Below are 19408 nucleotides of genomic sequence, written 5' to 3' on the forward strand. Positions count from 1 at the left end.
TAATCTCAACAGGATATGATCTCTATGTAACATTTAAGGAACATATCTTGTATAAAACCAGGCATCTCCCCCCCCCCCAACCTGGTTCCTTCTATTCATTACCCATTTTGTTCTTCTTCTACCAAGAACAGTCAGTTTGCCCTCCCCAGCACCAGCTGAAGTCAGGTTCAGTACTCTTTCAGTAGACAGGCATGGTGACTCACTGTTAGGGTCTGTGTACCCATACATACTATAGGGACAGATAGGTGATATGGTGGATAGAGTGCCAGGCCTTGAGTCAGGAAGATTCCTCTTCCTCAATTCAAATATGGCCTCAGAAACCTACTAACTGTACGACCCTGGGCAATTCACTAAATCCTGTTTGCCTCACTTTCCTCATCTGTAAAATAAGCTGGAGAAGGAAATGGCAAATCACTCTTGTATCTTTGCCAAGAAAACCCCAAACGATTGTTTAGGGCTAAAATTCTAGCTAAACTGTCTAAAATATCTAATGAGTGGTCGCCAATAAATTATAAGCTTTAGCAAGAGTTAGACTTTTAAGCATTTATTAAGGAGAATAAGAATTTGGTAAAGAGAGAGAAAAAGGCCTAGATTCCTATCTATTAAAGGGAGAGCACATTTCTAGCTCCGCTCTCCACCAGAGTCCAAAGGAAAAGACAGCGAGACTGAGCGCCAGTCTCTTCCTTCTTCCTCCCACTAGCCCGCGTCACTTCCTGCCGCCAAAGAAAAGACTCCTGGTCTTGCCCTCAAAGACCTTTGCTTCATGGGCAGAACTCTTCTACAGTAAGTCTCCAGCAGGTGGCATCATTCCAATCGTTACACGATTGAACAAGAACCCATACTACTTGCCCCTAGCACCACTTTCTTCCTCAGTTCTTCCAAGCACAGTCAACTCTTGATTATCCACACCCCCAAATCATTCACACAGGGTTCAACAATGTGCTGCCTGGACACTAAGAGTGCCCACAAGCACCCTCGAGGCTGGACACATGAGCTGCACAGTGCAAGGCAATTTCTGCAGCAGGATCCTTTTCATAATCATGCTTACCTCTGGCTGATACTGAGTCTCATCTGCCTTAGGTAACAACAGGGGAGGAAGCCTGAGAGGGAAAAGCATGCATACCATTGATAATCCATAAGGTATAGAACTGAGAGATGGCTGTTCACCCCCACTTCTGGGCAGAAGAGGTAGGGTAGAAGAGCCATGAGTGGGAAGACAGGATCCACAAAGCCCTTATTCCCACCCTTAGGCCGGGGTGTGCTGGGAAATAAATGTCTAGGAAAAAAAAGTACACGACACACTTTTTTGGTTTATCTCCATTTATCTCCATTATTAACACTTTCTTAAGTCTAAACCAGAAGTGTCCAACATTCCTGTGTTGACTGAACCAGGTTAAAAAGCAATTGGGAAATATTTAACAAAATAAATAAAAATACAATAAAACAGATAAAATCACCTCTTAAAAACTAAGCCAATATGTGCCCTGCAGGGAACCTTATGTCGGGATTAGTGGCCCCCTGCTTCCCTTTAACTGTGAAGTCACTGGTCTAAAAACCAACAAAATGAACATCTTGGTTTGAAGGCTTCAGCTTCTGAGGCATAAGTCCTCCCAGAGATCTTTTAGCTGCCTCCCCAGCTGTTCACACCCCGAGCCTTAGGGCTGCGGGTCTTTTTTTTCCAGGTATAAATCTTATCAAAACTAACCCCATGGTATCACTCAGGGCCTTCCGACTAAGTTCTTCCCGCTTTTCTCGAGGCTTGGAGGGATCTTGCCCAAGTCAGAGACCTTAGCCACTTAGGCTGATACACAGCAGGGTGATGGTGGGCTACATTAGCCTCCATTACCTGGGAAGGAGATTGATGGGATTGTCTCTCCCTTCCTCGGTGCCCCTGCCCACCTCATTGTGGGGAGAGCTGCCACTGAGCAGGGTAGACCCCAGAAAAGCATGGAGCATGAAGGATCCAGATTAAGAGAAGTGAGGATTCTGAATAACCTGAAGACTAGACTAATGCCCCTCCACCCCAAATCATCCAAGAGGCAGATCTCATTGGTCCTCGGCCTGCCCCAACCCTGTTTTGTCTCCTGGAACAAACGAGCACTTACTAATGGAGTTCGGGGGAAACCGCAAGCAATGTCCTTTTTTTTGGGGGGGGGAGGCAATTGGGGTTAAGTGACTTGCCCAGGGTCACACAGCTAGTAAGTGTCAAGGGTCTGAGGTCGGATTTGAACTCAGGTCCTCCTAAATCCAGGGCCGGTGCTCTATCCACTGTGCCACCTAGCTGCCCCCACAAGCAATGTCTTTACTGCAATTCGAACACAACTGAACCAACCCATTGGGCACCATTCCCAGAATAGCAAAACCCCAACTATGGGGAAAGGAAGCAATTCCCAAAGGAAAGAGAAGGCCAGAGCCCACCTCTTCCCCCGAGGCCTTCCTCTTGGAAAGAGAAGACAGAAGAGGAGAGTAAGAAAGGTGTTTTGTGGGAGGGGAGGTAATAGGGATCTGGCAGAGGGCCCTCTGGAGCAGTCCCACATTCCCTGAGTGCTTAAGTGATTCAAGGTGAAGACCTCTGCTGGCAGGCACAAGAGTGGTACCTCAGGGCACCTACCTCTCCTTTCCACAAGTGCTTCCTTTACTGTTTAAATAAAACTGAAAATAGATATATCTGGTGAAAAAAATGGGGGTTGCATCAATCGAGTGAGCCCTCCTGCCCTGACCACCCCATACTTTGACCTCTCTATTTGTCACATTGCACTCCTATCCTAGGGGTTTGTGGTGGGGAGGGGTGGGAAGACAATGTCTTATGTCCTTCAATCAGAGCTTTCTCTGCTATGTATTGTATATACCAGCGCTCCAGGCAGTTATGGTGGAAGGGAGAGAGAAAGTTGGATCCACTTTGTTCCCCAACCCCCAATTGTCAGTGACTAGTATCGACCTGGCTTCTTCACCAGCTGGGAAATACCTAGAAACAATGCTTCTTGCTGGACGGCAGCAGCCTCGGCCTTTAGAAGTGTTCAAATTAAACTGTTACTAGGGTGAAAATGAGGAGTGATGTTTACATCCCAAAGGATCAATCAGAGAATGGAGGCTTCAATTGGCTAAATGTCTTCTCACCTACTGGTCTAAGTATCTAGTATAGAAACCCGTGGCGGCTCACTCCGAATGATGGGTTTCTACAGCTCCACTCTGGTGTAAGATTTTCTACTCTTCACCTACAATCTGGCAGGGCAAACTTGAAATTGCCGCCCCCCCCCATATCAAAAAAACAGCTCAATGGGGGCAGCTAGGTGATGCAGTGGATAAAGCACCAGCCCTGGATTCAGGACTACCTGAGTTCAAATCCAGCTTCAGACACTTCACACTTACTAGCTGTGTGACCCTAGGCAAGTCACTTAACCCTCATTGCCCTGCAAAAAAACAAAAACAAAAACAAAAAAACAGCTCAAGAGAGGGTTCACGTCTATAATGGCAGTTAGGACAATTCTCCCTTCCCTTTATATTCTTTTCAGCTGGGCCAGAGGCCAGGGGGTGATGGATAAAAGTGGTTCCTCCCCAGAGCAGGTACTGAAGAAGATCTTCTCACTGTAGAGAGATGTCCAAAAAGGCTTTCAGAGGCTCTGGAGAGAAGAGGGTCTCTACGTCCTTCTTCCCTACCTCAGCCAGGGATTTCCTAAATAAACTGGAGCCAGGCTGCTCAGTCAATGTAGTGGCTCCTGCCTAGGTAGGGTGTGTCCATGCTCTGGATGATCATGCCTGACTTCTGTTCCTCAAACACAATGACCTGGCAAAGAAAGAAAGGGGTTGGGGCCTGACACCAGCTACATGCAGCCCTAGTCTCATGTGAGATAATATCTGTAAAGTGCTTCGCACAGTGCCTGACACATAGTACACATTCAGTTTACACTTGTATGCTTCTACCTTTCCCCTCTCCCTTCCCTGACCTAATCAGACTGGACAGGGCTCAGGGATAAACCCGAGGACGGGGCTACAATGGAGAGAAGTGGTCGGGGGTAGTGAAAAAGCAAGTAAGAACAAGGGGGCCAAACTCATCAGTCTGGAGCAATGGGGAGGACAGGGTGGCGTGAGGGAGGGTGGAAAGCAGGGAGAAGTTCCAGTATGAACCTTGGTCTCAGTCCCAGGCAGCTCCCATGCCTTTTAGAGGTGGGGAGGTCTGCAGTACTTAGTAATATTCTTTTTTTTTTTTGGATAGCTAAGGATTAATGGGGAGATGAGGGGGTGATCAAATCAGTATTTGTAGAGGCCCAGAACAAACTGATTTTACCCATTCAAACCCAACAGTAATTGTTGTCTTTCAGGCAGGGAAATTTGCTTCCCCCATATACCTCTGCTGGGGATGGCAGCCCACTTCACCTAATCCCTTCTGGTATAGCATTTTCCAGACCAGAGCTGGATTTCTGTAGCAGGATTCCCCAGATCTGCTCCCCTCCCTCTCTGGCTGCTATTCTAGGCTTACAGGGAAGCTAAGGCAGGGATGGGTTGAGGCAAAGGGATGAGAAGCTTGGTGGGGGTCTCACCTCGTTGTCTCCAGGGTGCAGCCAGGGGCCTGGGAGGTAGAGGGTTTCCTGGGGACCGATGTTCCAAAAGCGCCCAAGGTTTTGGCCATTGATGAACACCACTCCCTTGACCCAGCCCTGAAGGAAGTGGGTCAAAGGGGGTCACACGATGAGGGTTATAAAGGACAAAGAAGCAAAGTAGCAGAGAAGGGGAAAGTTGCAAGGGCCCAAGTGTCCTCCAGGCCTTGGCAGATGGGAGGACCGAGTTCTGGATGGAACGTCCCTTGGGAGCTCTGTTCTACTGTCCTCAGGCCTGAGGATAGTAGAGAAAGGCATGAATTGGGGCAGCTAGCTGGTGCAGTGGACAGAGCACCAGCTCTGGTGCTAGGAGGACCTGAGTTCAAATCCAGCCTCAGATACTTACTAGCTGTGTAACCCTAGGCAAGTCTCAAAAGAGAGAGAGAGAGAGAGAGAGAGAGAGAGAGAGAGAGAGAGAGAGAGAGAGAAAGGGGAACTGAACTGAGCAAGCCCTTACTAGGCTCCTGTTGTGGTTCCATTATAGCTGTGGATCCACCATCCCACCCCATGCAGGGCTGGTACCACTCAGTCTACCCCCCAGGAACTGAACCCAGGACACAGATGATAGCACCAGGGTGGTAAAGACCAAATCCCTTGTGCCCCTACCAAGGACAGTTGTGGCTCCAGCAGCAAATGCTATGGCAGCCACGACTGCTGAGCTGGACTGTCCCCAGTCTCTTAGCCCAACTCTAAAGCAAGTTCTTAACCTTTCTTCTATCATAGACCCCTTTGGCAGGCTGGTGAAGCTGATGATCCCATCTCAGAATTGTTTTTAAATGCATCAAAATAAAACACATAGGATCACAAAGGAAACCAATATTAATAACCCCTGAAATAGTTATAAACATGTGTTTTAAATCAGACACCTATGGATTAAGATCCCAGCTTCTGCAGCACTTGGCCAGGCCCTGCCAAGGAGGCCATGCTGGGGGCTTCTCAGGGTCAGGCTCCCTGAGTTGTACACATGATAATGGCCCTAAGAGCAAAGGCCCCCATTGGGAAGGACAGCCGCGACGGGAAGAGCATCGCACCCACCTCAAGCTTCAGGAAGGTGTCCAGGACTATAGAATCCACGTGAAGAGTCCCCCGGAAGAAAGCTGGACCTGTGGCTTCCTCTGGGATCTGACTCCACTTGATGGAGGAGAGCCTGGGAAAGGAACCCAAACATGAAGGGAAGGGAGAATCACTTGTCTCAGGGGCAAATTCCTCCCCCTCTCTAGGATCCCAGCTAAATGACACAGATGTATAAATGGAGGTCAGTGTGGTATCAAGGAAAGAAGCCTGGGCCCAGAGTCAATAAAGCTGCCAGTCCCACTTTTGAAACCCACCAGCGGGGCCCTCAATCACTCTGCCTTCTCTCTAGCTCTAAATTCCCTAACCTGTGAAAGATAATTGCTAAGGTCTATGGTCTCTGTCCTCAGCGTTCCCCAGTCCTGAAGGCTTTGGGAGTCTTGGGGGGTCAAAGAGCAGGCACATACCGCTGGATGAAGTTTTCTTTCATCTCTAGGCTGTAGATTTTGAAATTCCGCAGTGGGGACTCATTCAAATAGATATCACCAATTAATCCTGTAAGAACCAGGCAAGTGAGAGAACATGAACAGGGCTGGCACAGCTCCCAAGGCCCCAGGCAAAGACATCAAGACGGCGTTATTTGTTGTATCCAGGCTAGATCGAGAAGTTTTCTTCCATAGGAGGCTCTGAACAGGTTTCTGCAAACTATTTAGGAGGGTTTTTCCTTCTGAGGTCAAAGTCAGCAGGATTCCCTGTGGGAATGAAACGTTTCTAACAAATCCCAGGGGAATACCTGTTATCTCTGCCAGTTCTGACCAGGCCAAAACTTAGGAAAGATCCCCAAGTGGCCCTGCCTGGTAGGGAGCTAGTGAATCTTTGCCTCTTGAAGTCAGTTTAGACCCACTGGGGGACAGTACAGGGATAAGAGAATGTCTCTGGGCTCCCCCTCTGGAAGGGAGGCAGAGCCTGAGGGTTGGGTGTTTGCCCTGCTCACTTGCCAACATCAAAGACCTTTGAGATCCCGGGATTCAGGTCATTGAATCGCCAAAGCCACAAGGTGTCTTGGTGCTCGGGACAACTTCAGGAAAGATCTCAGTTCCCGGTAGCCTGATAATCACTACCTGTAGGACCTTAGGCCTCATCTATACAATGGCAGAATTGGACAAGATCATCTCTAACATCCTTTCCAGGTCCTACAGCTAGCAGGATGGTACATCATGGACCTCGTGTGACCCTGCAAATCTATCAGACCGTGAGCAGATGACTATGCTTCGTGAGCTATGCCAAATGAGCCATTACTGAGAATGAGTGAACAGAGTTCAGTGAGTAACGCAGAAAAGATGTCAGCTATGCTGACAGATAGGACGACAGTGCCCTGCTCGTGACAGAAGCTCCATAAGTTTCTTTTTCTTAAATGAATCAATCCTCCCCAGTTCCCAAAAAGCAAATCATCCTTCCACTTCAACAGGTAAGTCATTCCATGGAGAGTGAGTCAATAAGCATTTATTAAGCACCTACTATGTGCCAAGCACTGTGCTAAGTGCTGGGGCCATGAAGAAGGGTAGACAGTCCCTGCTCTGAAGGAGCTCACGATCTAATGGGGGAGACAACATGCAAACAACTAAGCACAAATAAGCTATAGACATCAGATAAATACCCCCAAAAATTACCAGAAGGAAGGTACTAGGAGTAAGAGGGGTTGGGAAAGGCTTCCTGTAGAACATGGGATTTTAGTTGGGACTTGAAGGAAACTAAGGAAGCCAGGAGGTGGAGATGAGGGGGACGATCATAGCAGGCATGGGGGACAGCCAGAGACAATGCCCAGAGAAAGGAGATGGAGAATGGCAACAGCAAAGAAACTGGTACCACTGGATCAACACTTATGGGGGAGGCTGCAGGGAGGACAGATGGTATAAGAAGACTGTAAAAAACAAAACAAAACAAACAAATTTATGGGGCACTTAGGTGGCACAGTGAATAAAGCACTGGCCCTGGATTCAGGAGGACCTGAGTTCAAATCTGGTCTCAGACACTTGACACAAGCTGTGTGACCCTAGGCAAGTCACTTAACCCTCACTGCCCTGTCCCCCCCCCAAAAAAAAAAGTAGAGGGGGGAGGCTGTGAGGGGGTTTGAATGCCAGACAGGAGATTTCACTTCCAATCCTAAAGCTGAGAGGGAACCACAGGAGTGTTATGGAGGGGGGTGGGGCAGGGAGGGAGGCACGTCTTACTTGGGCAGCTGTGCACTTTGGGAAGTCACTTTGGTGCTGAATGGAGGATGGGTTGGAGTGGGGAGAGACTAGAGGTTTATGAGCAGTAGGGAAGCAGCCAGTAGCAGGGGAGAGGTTGAGGATAGGTGAGAGTAGGGGGATGGAGCCAGAGGTCTGGGGAGAGCAGAGCTTTCCTAAGGTTAGGTCCTGAGGGGGGATTTGGGCCTCACTGTAAGAAACAGACACCGAGTTCCAGGCCCCTGGGTAACCTCACAGGAGAATCCAGTTCAGTGAGCATTCCTTAAGTATCTATTATCTAGAAGGCACTGTACTAGATACTGAAGATACAAAGACATAATGTGATCACTCCCACCTTGCAGAGCTTAAATGCTACTAGGGAACAAGAAGAACAAGGTGGTGGGTAAGCCTGATGAAGGAGCCTACAGAAGCTGCGAATCCAGAGAATATCCCCAGATGTAGCTGGAAGAGGAAGAGGCAGAGTTTAGGCGGGGGGGGGGGGGGGGCAGAGAAGGAGACTGGAGGGAAGGACGGGGCCACCTGGAAGGCAGAAAACTGCTTGGCATCTCCTCATGAGAGCCCTGGATCTCTGTGCCCCAGTGGGCCCAAGGCAGCTGAGACTCACTCGTCTGGCAGTGTACCAAAAGGCATGTCCTACCCCAAAGTGGTACAGTGCCTGAGATGCCATGAAGCAGAAAACGATTTGGGTAAACAAGCTTCTTCTTTTTAAATGCAAATACCTTTGGGAAAGTGAGACATGGGAGGAGAAATTGGGGAGGGGGTCTATATGTCATTTATCTTTCATTTATGTTAGTTTAATAATATTGTTCTCTTCTTGTACCACCTAGCTACACAAACATCACCAAGATAATAAGAGTTTTGATAGTGGAAGGTGGAACTCTGGAAGATGTGTCACTTAAAGGAAGAAGGGCAGACTTAGTTAAGGATATGAATATATAAATGGTAGCATAGAGCACTAGATGTGTAGGGAGTGAAGGGAGAGAGAACAGTAGAAGAAGGGAGAATATAAGAAACTCTATTTCTGCCTGGCTCCTCAGATCCATATTCCTGGGATTGGGAATGCAGCTCCCATAAGCAAGAAAGATACACTACTATTTCTAAGGCATTTCCCTGGGTCCCAAATTAATAATACAACAGAAATGAGGTTAACTTGGCATGATTTGTTTTTGTTGAATCTATCTGAAGAAGTTACATCTTTCTTTAGAAAATAAAGTCCAAGATGGAGGAGAACTCTCCAACCTTGCTTATCCTCTGTCCTTGCTCTAGAGAGCCTGGGCTTATGGGGAGAGGAGAGTGGTCCAGGCCATCTTCTCCAGTCCTGGAGAATTCTCCCTTCAGCTGAGAAATCTGGCTCCTTTCCACTTCCCAGAAGCTCTCCATGATCACACTTGAGAAAATTCCTCATCCTTTCTCTGCTCCTCACCTGCTACTAGCTACCTGGGAAGGCATTCCAGGAGTGGGCCCGAGGTAAACTATATAGAGAAACTGGACAAGTTCATGGAGGCATCTGGAGTTGTGTCTGCCTTGTTATATCTGAAGCCTGCAGGGACAGAGCTCAGGACTAGGCTTATGTCTTGGGCCTAGCAAACTGGCGATCTGCCTAGTGGGCACCAGACCAACCTGAATATTTATTCCATTCTCTGCCATATTGTCCCCTGGTTGGCTGATGGGGATAAAGAGTTTACACGTGTGCCTTTTCAGTCTGAGGGCAGAAACCTCAGAAAGCAAGTGTGACCAGCCTGACCCTAGGCTCCTCTTCTCTGCATTTGGAGAAGAAGCAGATATTAGCCAGGAAGCACTCTATTCTCCCCCGCTCCCGGCCTAGCTTCCTCATCTTGGCATCTCCCAGAGCCCACCTTTCCGCTGCTCATTGAGCATCTGTCCGTAGTTTACTCGACCACGATTCTCCACCAGGATACTCAGCTTACGGTGACCCTACAAGAGATGCACAAACCCACCATGACTCCATGGCCTCAGGATCCATGGTAATGGAGCAATCCCTCAGGGTTTCTTCTGCGACACTCACCAGCTCCTCATGAAGCCATGTTTGGTAGCGAGCCAAACATGGCTGCCTCATGGGGGAACCATACCCAGCTCAGGCCCCAGCTGCCGATGCTCTCTTGCCATGAGCCCACTGTCTCCCATAACACTCCTCCCTTCCCACTGACTTCCTGAGACACAGTGCAATCTGAGCCACCAGAGAAGAGAACCTCAAGATACTGGTTGTCTTTGGAGATGGGGCAGCTCTGGACAGCGCTTGGTGTCCAAGTCGACAATCAGAACTGAAGAACACCCGGAAGCTGAACCCTGCGATTACAAACCTGGCTCTCAGGGATGGGCAGTCCTTCAATGTCATAGTCCATGTGTCCAATGTACATCTTGTTCACAAACACCTGTGAGACAGAGACAGCAAAAGCACCCATGAGCTCCCCCAAAGGGACTGGAGGTTACTGATAAGAAAAGAAAGAAGTCGCCAGGGGAGCAATAACTACTCTAGCAGGTCAGATTAGAAGCCAAGAGCAAGTGACAGGTCAGCGTAGACAGCAAACTGAATGACAGATGAAAAGGGCACTGATTTTTTCTCTTTTTTTTCATATAAACATAACTTTGGGATGTTTAAGGTTACCCTCACCCCTCTATTCAGCTCTGGTCAGAAAATGATAGGTCAAATTTTAGACTCTACTACCAAAAGAGCATCATGGAGAATGAAATGAGTGGATGGATGGGTGGATGGATGCATGGATGCATGGATGCATGGATGCATGGATGGATGCATGGATGGATGAATGCTAAAGAATCAATGCTGAAGGAAAAAGGGAGTCATTATTGGGCATGGCCAAAGGGAAACTGAAGAGAAACAACACCAATGTATAAACCCACCCCAGGTGCAGAGAGAGGATCTCAGTGGGCAGCAGTTGCCTCCCTTGCCAGTCTCCTGGCCCATACCTGGGCCCGGTCCCGAATGTGGTCCTTGGAGAAAAGAGTGCCTCCCTCATAGATAGAAGTCTCATAGAGTATGTACCCATAAGACTGGCCATTGCCTTGGTTCACTGACAGATTCTCCATATTGACAGGCTTCTCGAACTCAAATGGCTGTGAAAGGAAGCAGGAGATGAGCACAAAGTGAGGGCGAAGCGTGTTAATTCCACAAACATGTAAGCACCTATTCTGGGTAAGGATACCAAAAACAGACAGACAGACACCAGCCTCTGTAGTCCAGGAGCACAGTTACATTCTACTGGGGAGATAGGAGCCGTGCATAGTCAGGTAAGGCAATCTGAGGAAGGCCAGATGAGCTACCAAGCGGGAAGGCTTCCACACCTGAGTTGAGCAGATCCTCCAATGTGGAGATAGCAGAATGAGACAGGGAATGTCAAGGAGAGAGCACATTCCAGAAACGAGGGGCGACTTGTACAGACTCAAAGAGAAGGAATGAGGGGTGTGGGGCCCGCAAGCACTTAACCAGAGCCTGCTGCGGGCCAAGCACTGAGCGTGGGCAGAAAGGCAGAAGGCCTGCCCTGGAGGAGCGTCATGGACAAATGGGCTCCATCCAGGACAGACTGGAAATAATGAACAGAGAGAAGGCGCTGGAATGAAGAGTGTCAGGAGAGGCTCCTTGGAGAAGGTGAGATTTTAGCTGAGAATTCAAGGCAGTCGGGCATGGAGGGACAACAAGAGGCAGAGATGAGGGGGGAGAGACTCCTCAGTGCGGGGGGCAGCCAGAGAAAATGCCTGGAGCTGAGAGATAGTGTCTGGTGTGGGGAAGAGTCAGGAACCCGGCGGCACTGGATCAGAGGACAAAGGGACAGCAACATTGAAGAAGACTAGAAAGGCAGAAGGGGGCCAGGTTGTGAAAGGCTGTAAATGCCACAAAGAATTGTCTGTTTGATCCCGAAGGTAACAGGGAGCCACTAGAGTGGACTGAGTAAGGGGTCAGACTCGTGTTTTAGGAAAAGCAGTTTGGGAGCTGAGCAGAGGATTGATTGAAGTCCCTATCGCAACAGAACGGGCCTGGGGTGAGTGATGAGGGCCAGCACCAGGTCCAGTGTTAGAGGGCAGAAGGGAGGGTATACATGTACAAGAAATGTGCAAATCCACTGGAGGGCAAAAGGCTGGATATGGGGGGTGAGAGACAGCGAGTGATTGAGGGTGGCCCCTAGCTTGGGAGGCTGGGAGGCTGAGGGGATAACAGTACACTAGACAGTAACAGAAAAGTGTGGAAGAAGGAAGGGTTTAAGGGGGAAAACAGTGAGGTCAGATATGCTGAGTTTAAGATGCCTAAGGAATATTCAGTTGGAGAAGTCCAATAGGCAGCTGGTGATTCAATATTGGAAATCAGTACATTTGAGAATCATTACCTTAGAGAGGACAACTGAGTCCAAGGAGGGAAGGAAGAAGGGAGGGAGGAAGGGAGGGAAGGAGGGAGGGAGGGAAAGAAGGAGGGAAGAAGGAAGGAAGGGAGGGAGGGAAGGAAGGAGGGAAGGAAGGAGGGAGGGGGAAGGAAGGAGGGAGGGAAGAAGGAAGGAGGGAGGAAAGAGGGAGGGAGGGAAGGAAGGAAGGAAGGAAGGAAGGAAGGAAGGAAGGAAGGAAGGAAGGAAGGAAGGAAGGAAGGAAGGAAGGAAGGAAGGAAGGAGGGAGAGAGGGAGGGAGGAAGGGAGGGAGGGAGGGAGGGAGGAAGGAAGGAAGGAAGGAAGGAAGGAACGAAGGAACGAAGGAACGAAGGAACGAAGGAACGAAGGAACGAAAGGAGAGAAGGAGGGAGGGAGGAGACTAGTTTAGCTGGTATGTAGAATGTGTGAAAGAGAATAATGAGAAAGAAGGCTGAAAAATCTGATTGAGGAAGTCCTTAAATGTCAGCCTGAAGAGTTTGTATTTTATCAGAAAGGCAATAGAAAGCTAATGAAGATTTTAGATGGGGGGGGGGTGATATGGTCAGAATAGCACTTTAGAAAGATTCTTTTTGCAGCTGTGTGGAGGATGAATTGGAAGGAGGGGAGACTGGAAACAAGGAAATCAATTATGAGGCTATTACAATAATCCAGGCAGGAGAAGATGAGGGTCTGAACTAAGTTAGTGGCATGAGAGTGGAGAAAATAGGACAGGTGGGAGAAATGTCAGGGGCACTGAACTGACAAGTCCTGGCAAATGATTGGCTATGAGAGATGATGGGGAGTAAAGAGTCCGGGTTAAGTAGGAGGTTATGAACGTGGGTGACTTCCCCACAACATATACATGGAAGTTTAGAGAAGAGGTGGGTTTAGGGGAAATGAGTAGTTCCAGTTAGGACATGTTCAGTTTGAGACGCCCACAGGACTTAAAATGAAGATTATCCAGAAGAGGCGACGCGGGACTCGAGTTATGAGGACATGATGGAAATAAAGATCTGACAGTCAACTAATAATAATAACTGAGTCCACAGTGTGGGTGAGATTGCCAAAGCCCAGGACAGAATCTTTGGGAAACTCATAATTAAGGGACAAGAGACAATTATCCAACAAAGAAGAAAGGAGGGGTGAGACAGGCAAAGAGGGGAACCAGTGGGGAACGGGGACAAGGAAGTCCAAAGGGAGGAGAGTATCTGGAGGGATTGATGGTATCAAAAGCTGCAGAAAGCTCCAGGAGAATAAGGACTGAGAAAGCAAGTGGATTGAGAAGCTGCTTATTGAATTGACTGGAGAAGTCTATGAAATTTCCTTACTGAAGCCCAATATCTTGACCATAATAGTTTACATTTACATAGCACTTTATGGCTTGCAGGCCAACAGCTCTGTGAGGTGGGTGGCACAAGGGTTACTTTCGTTCCAATTTTGTTGGTGAGGAAACAAATGAAGAGAAATGAAGTGACCAGCTCCCAGGTCCCCAGAGCAGGTAGCTCACTCTGGTGCGATACTTTCCATTACAACATAGCAATGGTCCCCCAGGGTCCACTTGGAGCACAAGAGAATTGTTAAGAAATAGCATGTATACATGTATAATCGATATCAAATTGCTTGCCTTCTCAAGGAGGGGAAAAAGGAGGGAGGGAAAGAAGAAAGGAGGGAGGGAATTGGGCACTCAAAAATTTTTAAAAATGAATGTTAAAATGTGTTTACATGTAATTGAGAAAAGTAAAATAAGATTTTTTAAAAAGAAATGGCATGTGCAATAATGATCATGATTATATCCTATACTTAGCTATAACAATTTGACTATTTCAAACCCATCTGTCACAGCATGGTCATGAAGAGGCCAGGGAACCCCGACATCCTGAAGCTAAGTGATTGGTTTGAGGTCACCCAACACACTGCAGTAAAGCCAGGACTAAAGTCCTGGACCCTGGGCTCTCTCTCAGCTGCTCCCCAGCTGGGGGAGTGCACCAGAGTCCTATCAGGCCTAAAAAGGAGAATGTTTCCCATGTCCTGCTCTGTTAGCTAGCATTTTTTCTTCAGGTCCAGTCTTCCCTTCTCTTGACGTGCCTGGCCCAAGTTAGGACTATGTTCCCTGTATTCTGAAGCTTAGTGACATGTCCAAGGGCTCGAAAAACCTGACTCCTTTTCCCTTGACTGTGGGCCTAAGCCTCTGTCTTCTCCTTCTGCTTTTAATCTCAACTAGGAAGTACCCACCTTGCCCACGTGCTCCAAGGCATCCCACAGTGACATGTAGTGTGAGGGCTTCACAGCATGGTAGGAGGCCTTCGGTTGTGTGGCAGGCAGGTGGGGCAGTGGATTATCTGTAATGCCAATGAAGAATAAGGGAAATCCCAGAATCCTGTAGCATGGTCCCTGACTCCGCCACTCCCTCTTCTACTTTACTCAGGGGCTACATCATATTTCTTTATCTGAATATCAACACCACAGTGGGCCTAGGCCTGGAACAAGTCTGAGGGATCCATGGAAGGAAGAGGTGTCTTTGGAGGTACTCCCTGCGTGGGGTTCTCTCAGTCTCTCCAAGCTGGCACCAGTCTCACTGGGCACAGTGCCCGCCAGCTTTACAGCTGACAATTAATAAGGCACCTGACTCTACAGTGATATCCACCAGCCCCATATGGGGATTTTCTGAGAGTCCATTGCAGTTATGTTTCTGAGCTGGATAAGTGTATAGCCCAGCTTCAGAATGTAGTGGGTGATGGATACCTAAGATGGTGCTGAAGAACTCGCGCAGCTTGAAGAACTTGGGTGTGTAATCTCCAGCTTCTGTCAGCACGGCATCGTAGTCTGCAAGAAGTCACAAGAACAATAATCAGGACGGTCCCCAGGACAACCCCTTGGAAAAACCCAATTTACCACCTTCCTGCAAGTCAGACTGTTGTTACTCAGCAACCTGTAATGAAACACCCCAAGCTGTGCTAAGCCCTGTCTTACGCACTTCTGGGAGCTGACAGATGAATGTAACACGCTCCTTGCCTTCTGGGAATCATGACACAATGAGGAAGACACCATCCCAGCCCGGGGGAGATAGCATGTCCCTAAGAGGAGGACTGAGAATGTTCTGCCCCAAGCGCTCCTCTCTTTCCCATCTAAATGCTATTTCTCTCCTTGCCTGCCACCAGTTTTCTTCTTAAACCTAGAGGTATTATGAGGCATACAGACATGCCTATCAGCATTTCTGGCCTGCAGCTGTTAGGAAGAGGAAAGTGACTGATATTTGCAATGACTTTTCAGGTCTAGGAATCTGGTCTTTGGCCTGTAAAGTCCAACCCATTGCAAACTACAGTGATGACCTGTGACCAAAGTCTGATGCAGCAGAATGAAAGGAAGTGGATGTGGTATGCAATCCACCCTAACCCTGGGTCTCAGAGAACTTTACAGGCAAACAAGCTAATGATGTCAGCAGGTGTCTTCAGGGTGCGTTCTGGGAAAAGATCCAAAGTCACAAATGCTAAGGTGTAGCAGCAGCAGCAGCGTATACTTACCATAGCTCGTGACATCAGCCCTGTATTCACCAAAATGCTGAGCCCCATTCATGAAACCAAAGTTAGTTCCTCCATGAAACATGTAAAGGTTGAGGGAAGCGCCCATCTGGATGATAGACGAGACAGTGACCACCACATCTATAGGAGAGGGAGGAGAACAGAGAGGTAAGTCTGAGGGCCCCCAAGGCCTCCCACTGCCTCTTCCAGAGCAGCCTCAAGTTCAATATAACAGTTCTATTGGGCAGAACCCACCAAGCTCTAGAGCTGCAAAATGTCTGGCTAGATCAGAACCTCTCTCCACATCTCCATCTATTACAATCCTTCTCATCCTTCAGGCTCAACTCAAACCCTTCCCTTTCCACGAGACCTGTCTTGATCCCCCCAACCTAGAAATGTTTTGTCCTTTTTACCCTTGGGGTCTTTTATTTTTATCTCTTTTATGAGATCATCACATCTTGTTTGTATTATTTCTATATGTATAGTATATTTATATACTATATAGTATATAAAATACATAGTATAGATACTATAGGTACTATGCAAAATACAAAATAGCATGGTATATAATAAATAATATGTAGTATTGCTATGTACTATATAATCATATATGTGTATATAGGCATACACACATACGTGGAGGCAGATAAGTGGCTCAGTGGATAGAGTGCTGGGCCTGGAGTCAGGAAGACCTGAGTTCAAATCCAGACTCAGACTCTTACTAGCTGTGTGACCCCTGGGCAAGTCACTTAACCTCTGATTGACTTAATCCACTGGAGATAGAACTGGTAAACCACTCTAGTTTCTTTGCCAAGAAAACCCCATGGAGAGTATTGGTGTGTCATGGTTCATGGGATTATGAAGAGTCAGACATGACTGAATAACTGAATAATAAAAGCAAATAATAACAATGCATGTACATGCTATTCATATGTGTATAATATGTGATATGTATATATAGATATGCGCACACATATATGTATGTATATACATATAGAGAAAGAGAAAAAAAGAGAGAAAGAATATCTCTGTGCTACTAAACTGTTAGTTCTTTGAGGGCTCAGATATTTAATTTATCTCTTCAAATCCCTTCAAATCCAAGGACTGGTTTCATATATTAGCCATCTAACTATTACTAATGGAATGAATGAATGGGCAAAGTCAAGAAATCCTCACATCATAGATTAATTTATGTAATACAATGAACTAAATTCATCTCCTTTGACGGGTTAATCTTTGAATCCTGGAAAATTATAGAGCTGGAAGGGAACTAGGATCGGGTTTGGTCACCACAATTTACAGATAAGAAAACTGAGTCCAGAAGAAGCAGATGAGCTGGTTCAAAGTTCTAAGTTGTTAGGGGGAAGCCTCCATTCAGATTCACCCCAGGTTACCTAGTAACAGTGTGAGCACAGGCAAGTCACTAGCACCACCCCCCCTTTGGCAACATCCCCCCCCCCCAGGGTTGTTGTGACATCAAATAAGATAACACATGTCAAGCATCTAACACACCTAAAAGCAGCTGCTGTAAAGTTAGGTCTAAAACCCACATTTCCAGTCAAATGTTCTTTTCAGAAACATTACTATATCTCACCAAAATATAATTAAGAAAGTAAACTTGCTTTTTTGAGGGGGAGGGGAGAGACAATTGGGGTTAAGTGACTCACCCAGAGTAATACAGCTAGTAAGTATCTGAGTTGGGATTTGAACTCAGGTCCTCCTGACTCCAGGGCCGGTGCTCTATTCACTGTGCCACCTAAGTACTCCAAACTTGCTTTTAAAAAAAATGAATGCGCTGGGCAGCTAGGTGGTGCAGTGGGTAGAGCACCGGCCCTGGAGTCAGGAGTACCTGAGTTCAAATCTGGCCTCAGACACTTAACACTTACTAGCTGTGTGACCCTGGGCAAGTCACTTAACCCCAATTGCCTCACTAAAAAAAAAAAAAAGAAAAGAAAAAAAATGAATTCGGGCAGTTAGGTGGCACAGTGGATAGAGCACCAACCCTGGAGTCAGGAGGGCCTGAGTTCAAATCCGGCCTCAGACACTTAACACTTTACTAGCTGTATGACCCCGGGCAAGTCACTTAACGCCAATTGCCTCAATTTTAAAAAATGAATGATCATTTCACAGCTGAATCAAAATGACTTGTATTACCCACACACTGTCCTCTGTCCTTCCTCCTTCCATTTCTGTAGATAATTGAGAGGTGAGTTATTTAACCACTGCAGACATAGGTACCCACAAATCTGCACGTGCATACAGAGTGGCTTCCTAGCCAGGAGGCTTCATTGCCGATGAATGATGTTGGAGCCTCTGTTTTGTCTATGCTCTGGATTTCCCAGCGGCAGATTACTCACCATCGGCATCCACGATGTTGTGGGGACCACCCCATGTGTCAAACCATCCCGTCCAATATTCTGTCACCATTGTGGGCTTGTTTTCCTGAGAACAAACAAAACCATAATTTGGAACTGGGTCCCTAGAGGAAGAAGATGATAACCAGAGGCCACAATTTCCCTAGAGGAGATTCTGAAGAGGACCTAGACACCCCAACCTTTTCCCAAGTTCAGTAACTATGTGATCTGCCCAACGTCAATGCTCCTTAAAGAAATAAGCAGTAAGCAGTCAGAGGAGGGCAGAATACTCTCTGGGGCCAGGGCTGGGGCCTGCAATCCTGCCTCCTGAATCCATTTATCTGCCAAGTAGCGACTGCTGAGCCGGCAGAGGCAAAGCAAGAGAAAGGGCCAAAGATGATGCCACAGACACTATCAGCTTAACACACCTGCAGTGTTGCATATGGTACTGGAAGAAAATCTTCAGTCTTTGTTGAAATTAGGTCATCTTTGTCATCATAGCTAGTATTACTAGAGTTCCTTAAAGGTTTGCAAAGTGCTTGACTTACGTGATCTCATTTCATTCTCACAACAACCCTGTGAGGTAGATGCTATTAATGTTGTTGCTGTTCAATCATCTCAGTCGTGTGCAACTCTTTGTGACCCCATTTGGGGTTTTCTTGGCAAAGAAAGATCCTGGAGTGCTTTGCTATTTCCCTCTCTGCCTCATTTTATATATAAGGAAACTGAGGCAAACAGGGCTAAGTGAGTTGTCCAGGGTCACATAACTAGTAACTATCTGAGGCCAGGTTTGAACTCAGAAAGATGACTTTTCCTCCACACCCAGTATTCTATCCACACCACCACCTCGCTGCTTCCCCATTTACAGACGAGGAAAGTGAGGCTGGCGGAGGTGATGATTTGCCCAGAGTCTCCTAGCTAGTAAGTGTCTGAAGGAGGATCTGAACTCAGTTCCTACAGATTCTATCCATTCCTCCAGCACTCTCTCCACTATGCCACCTAGCTCCCTTAATCAAAGACACTCTTCCCTTCCTCCAGGAGTCCTTGCACTGGATACCTTTGCCTTATTTGGGGCCCAAGTTTCACCTTCCCCTTTTTGAGGAGGTGAGATTAAGTGAAACAGACTTCTGTAAAATAATAACAACAACAACAACAACAATAATAATAATAATAACTAGCATTGATATAGCATTTACTATGTGCTAGGAACTATTCCAAATGCTTTACAATTTTTATCTCATTTGATCCTCACCTGGGAGGTAAATGCTATTATTATCCTCAAGACAAACTGAGGTTAAGTGACTTGCCCAG

The 19408-nt window shown here is 47.2% G+C and overlaps 1 protein-coding gene across 1 annotated transcript in view; it reads right to left on the reverse strand.

The window, feature by feature from the left end:
• Positions 1–695: 695 nt before the first annotated feature.
• LOC122751458 (beta-galactosidase-1-like protein 2) overlaps positions 696–19408 on the reverse strand; it is a 60357-nt gene continuing 41644 nt past the window's right edge. Inside the window, exons 9-19 of the mRNA XM_043998519.1 lie at positions 18101–18185; positions 15747–15884; positions 14968–15048; positions 14458–14564; positions 10802–10948; positions 10177–10248; positions 9712–9790; positions 6074–6161; positions 5631–5742; positions 4539–4655; positions 696–3784 (exon numbers count right to left, since the gene is read on the reverse strand). Coding sequence (XP_043854454.1) covers positions 3698–3784; positions 4539–4655; positions 5631–5742; positions 6074–6161; positions 9712–9790; positions 10177–10248; positions 10802–10948; positions 14458–14564; positions 14968–15048; positions 15747–15884; positions 18101–18185 — 1113 coding nt within the window. The 3' untranslated portion in view covers positions 696–3697. The remainder of the gene's footprint in view (positions 3785–4538; positions 4656–5630; positions 5743–6073; positions 6162–9711; positions 9791–10176; positions 10249–10801; positions 10949–14457; positions 14565–14967; positions 15049–15746; positions 15885–18100; positions 18186–19408) is intronic.

This window comes from Dromiciops gliroides, chromosome 3, assembly GCF_019393635.1.
Source record: "Dromiciops gliroides isolate mDroGli1 chromosome 3, mDroGli1.pri, whole genome shotgun sequence".
Lineage (NCBI taxonomy): Eukaryota > Metazoa > Chordata > Mammalia > Microbiotheria > Microbiotheriidae > Dromiciops > Dromiciops gliroides.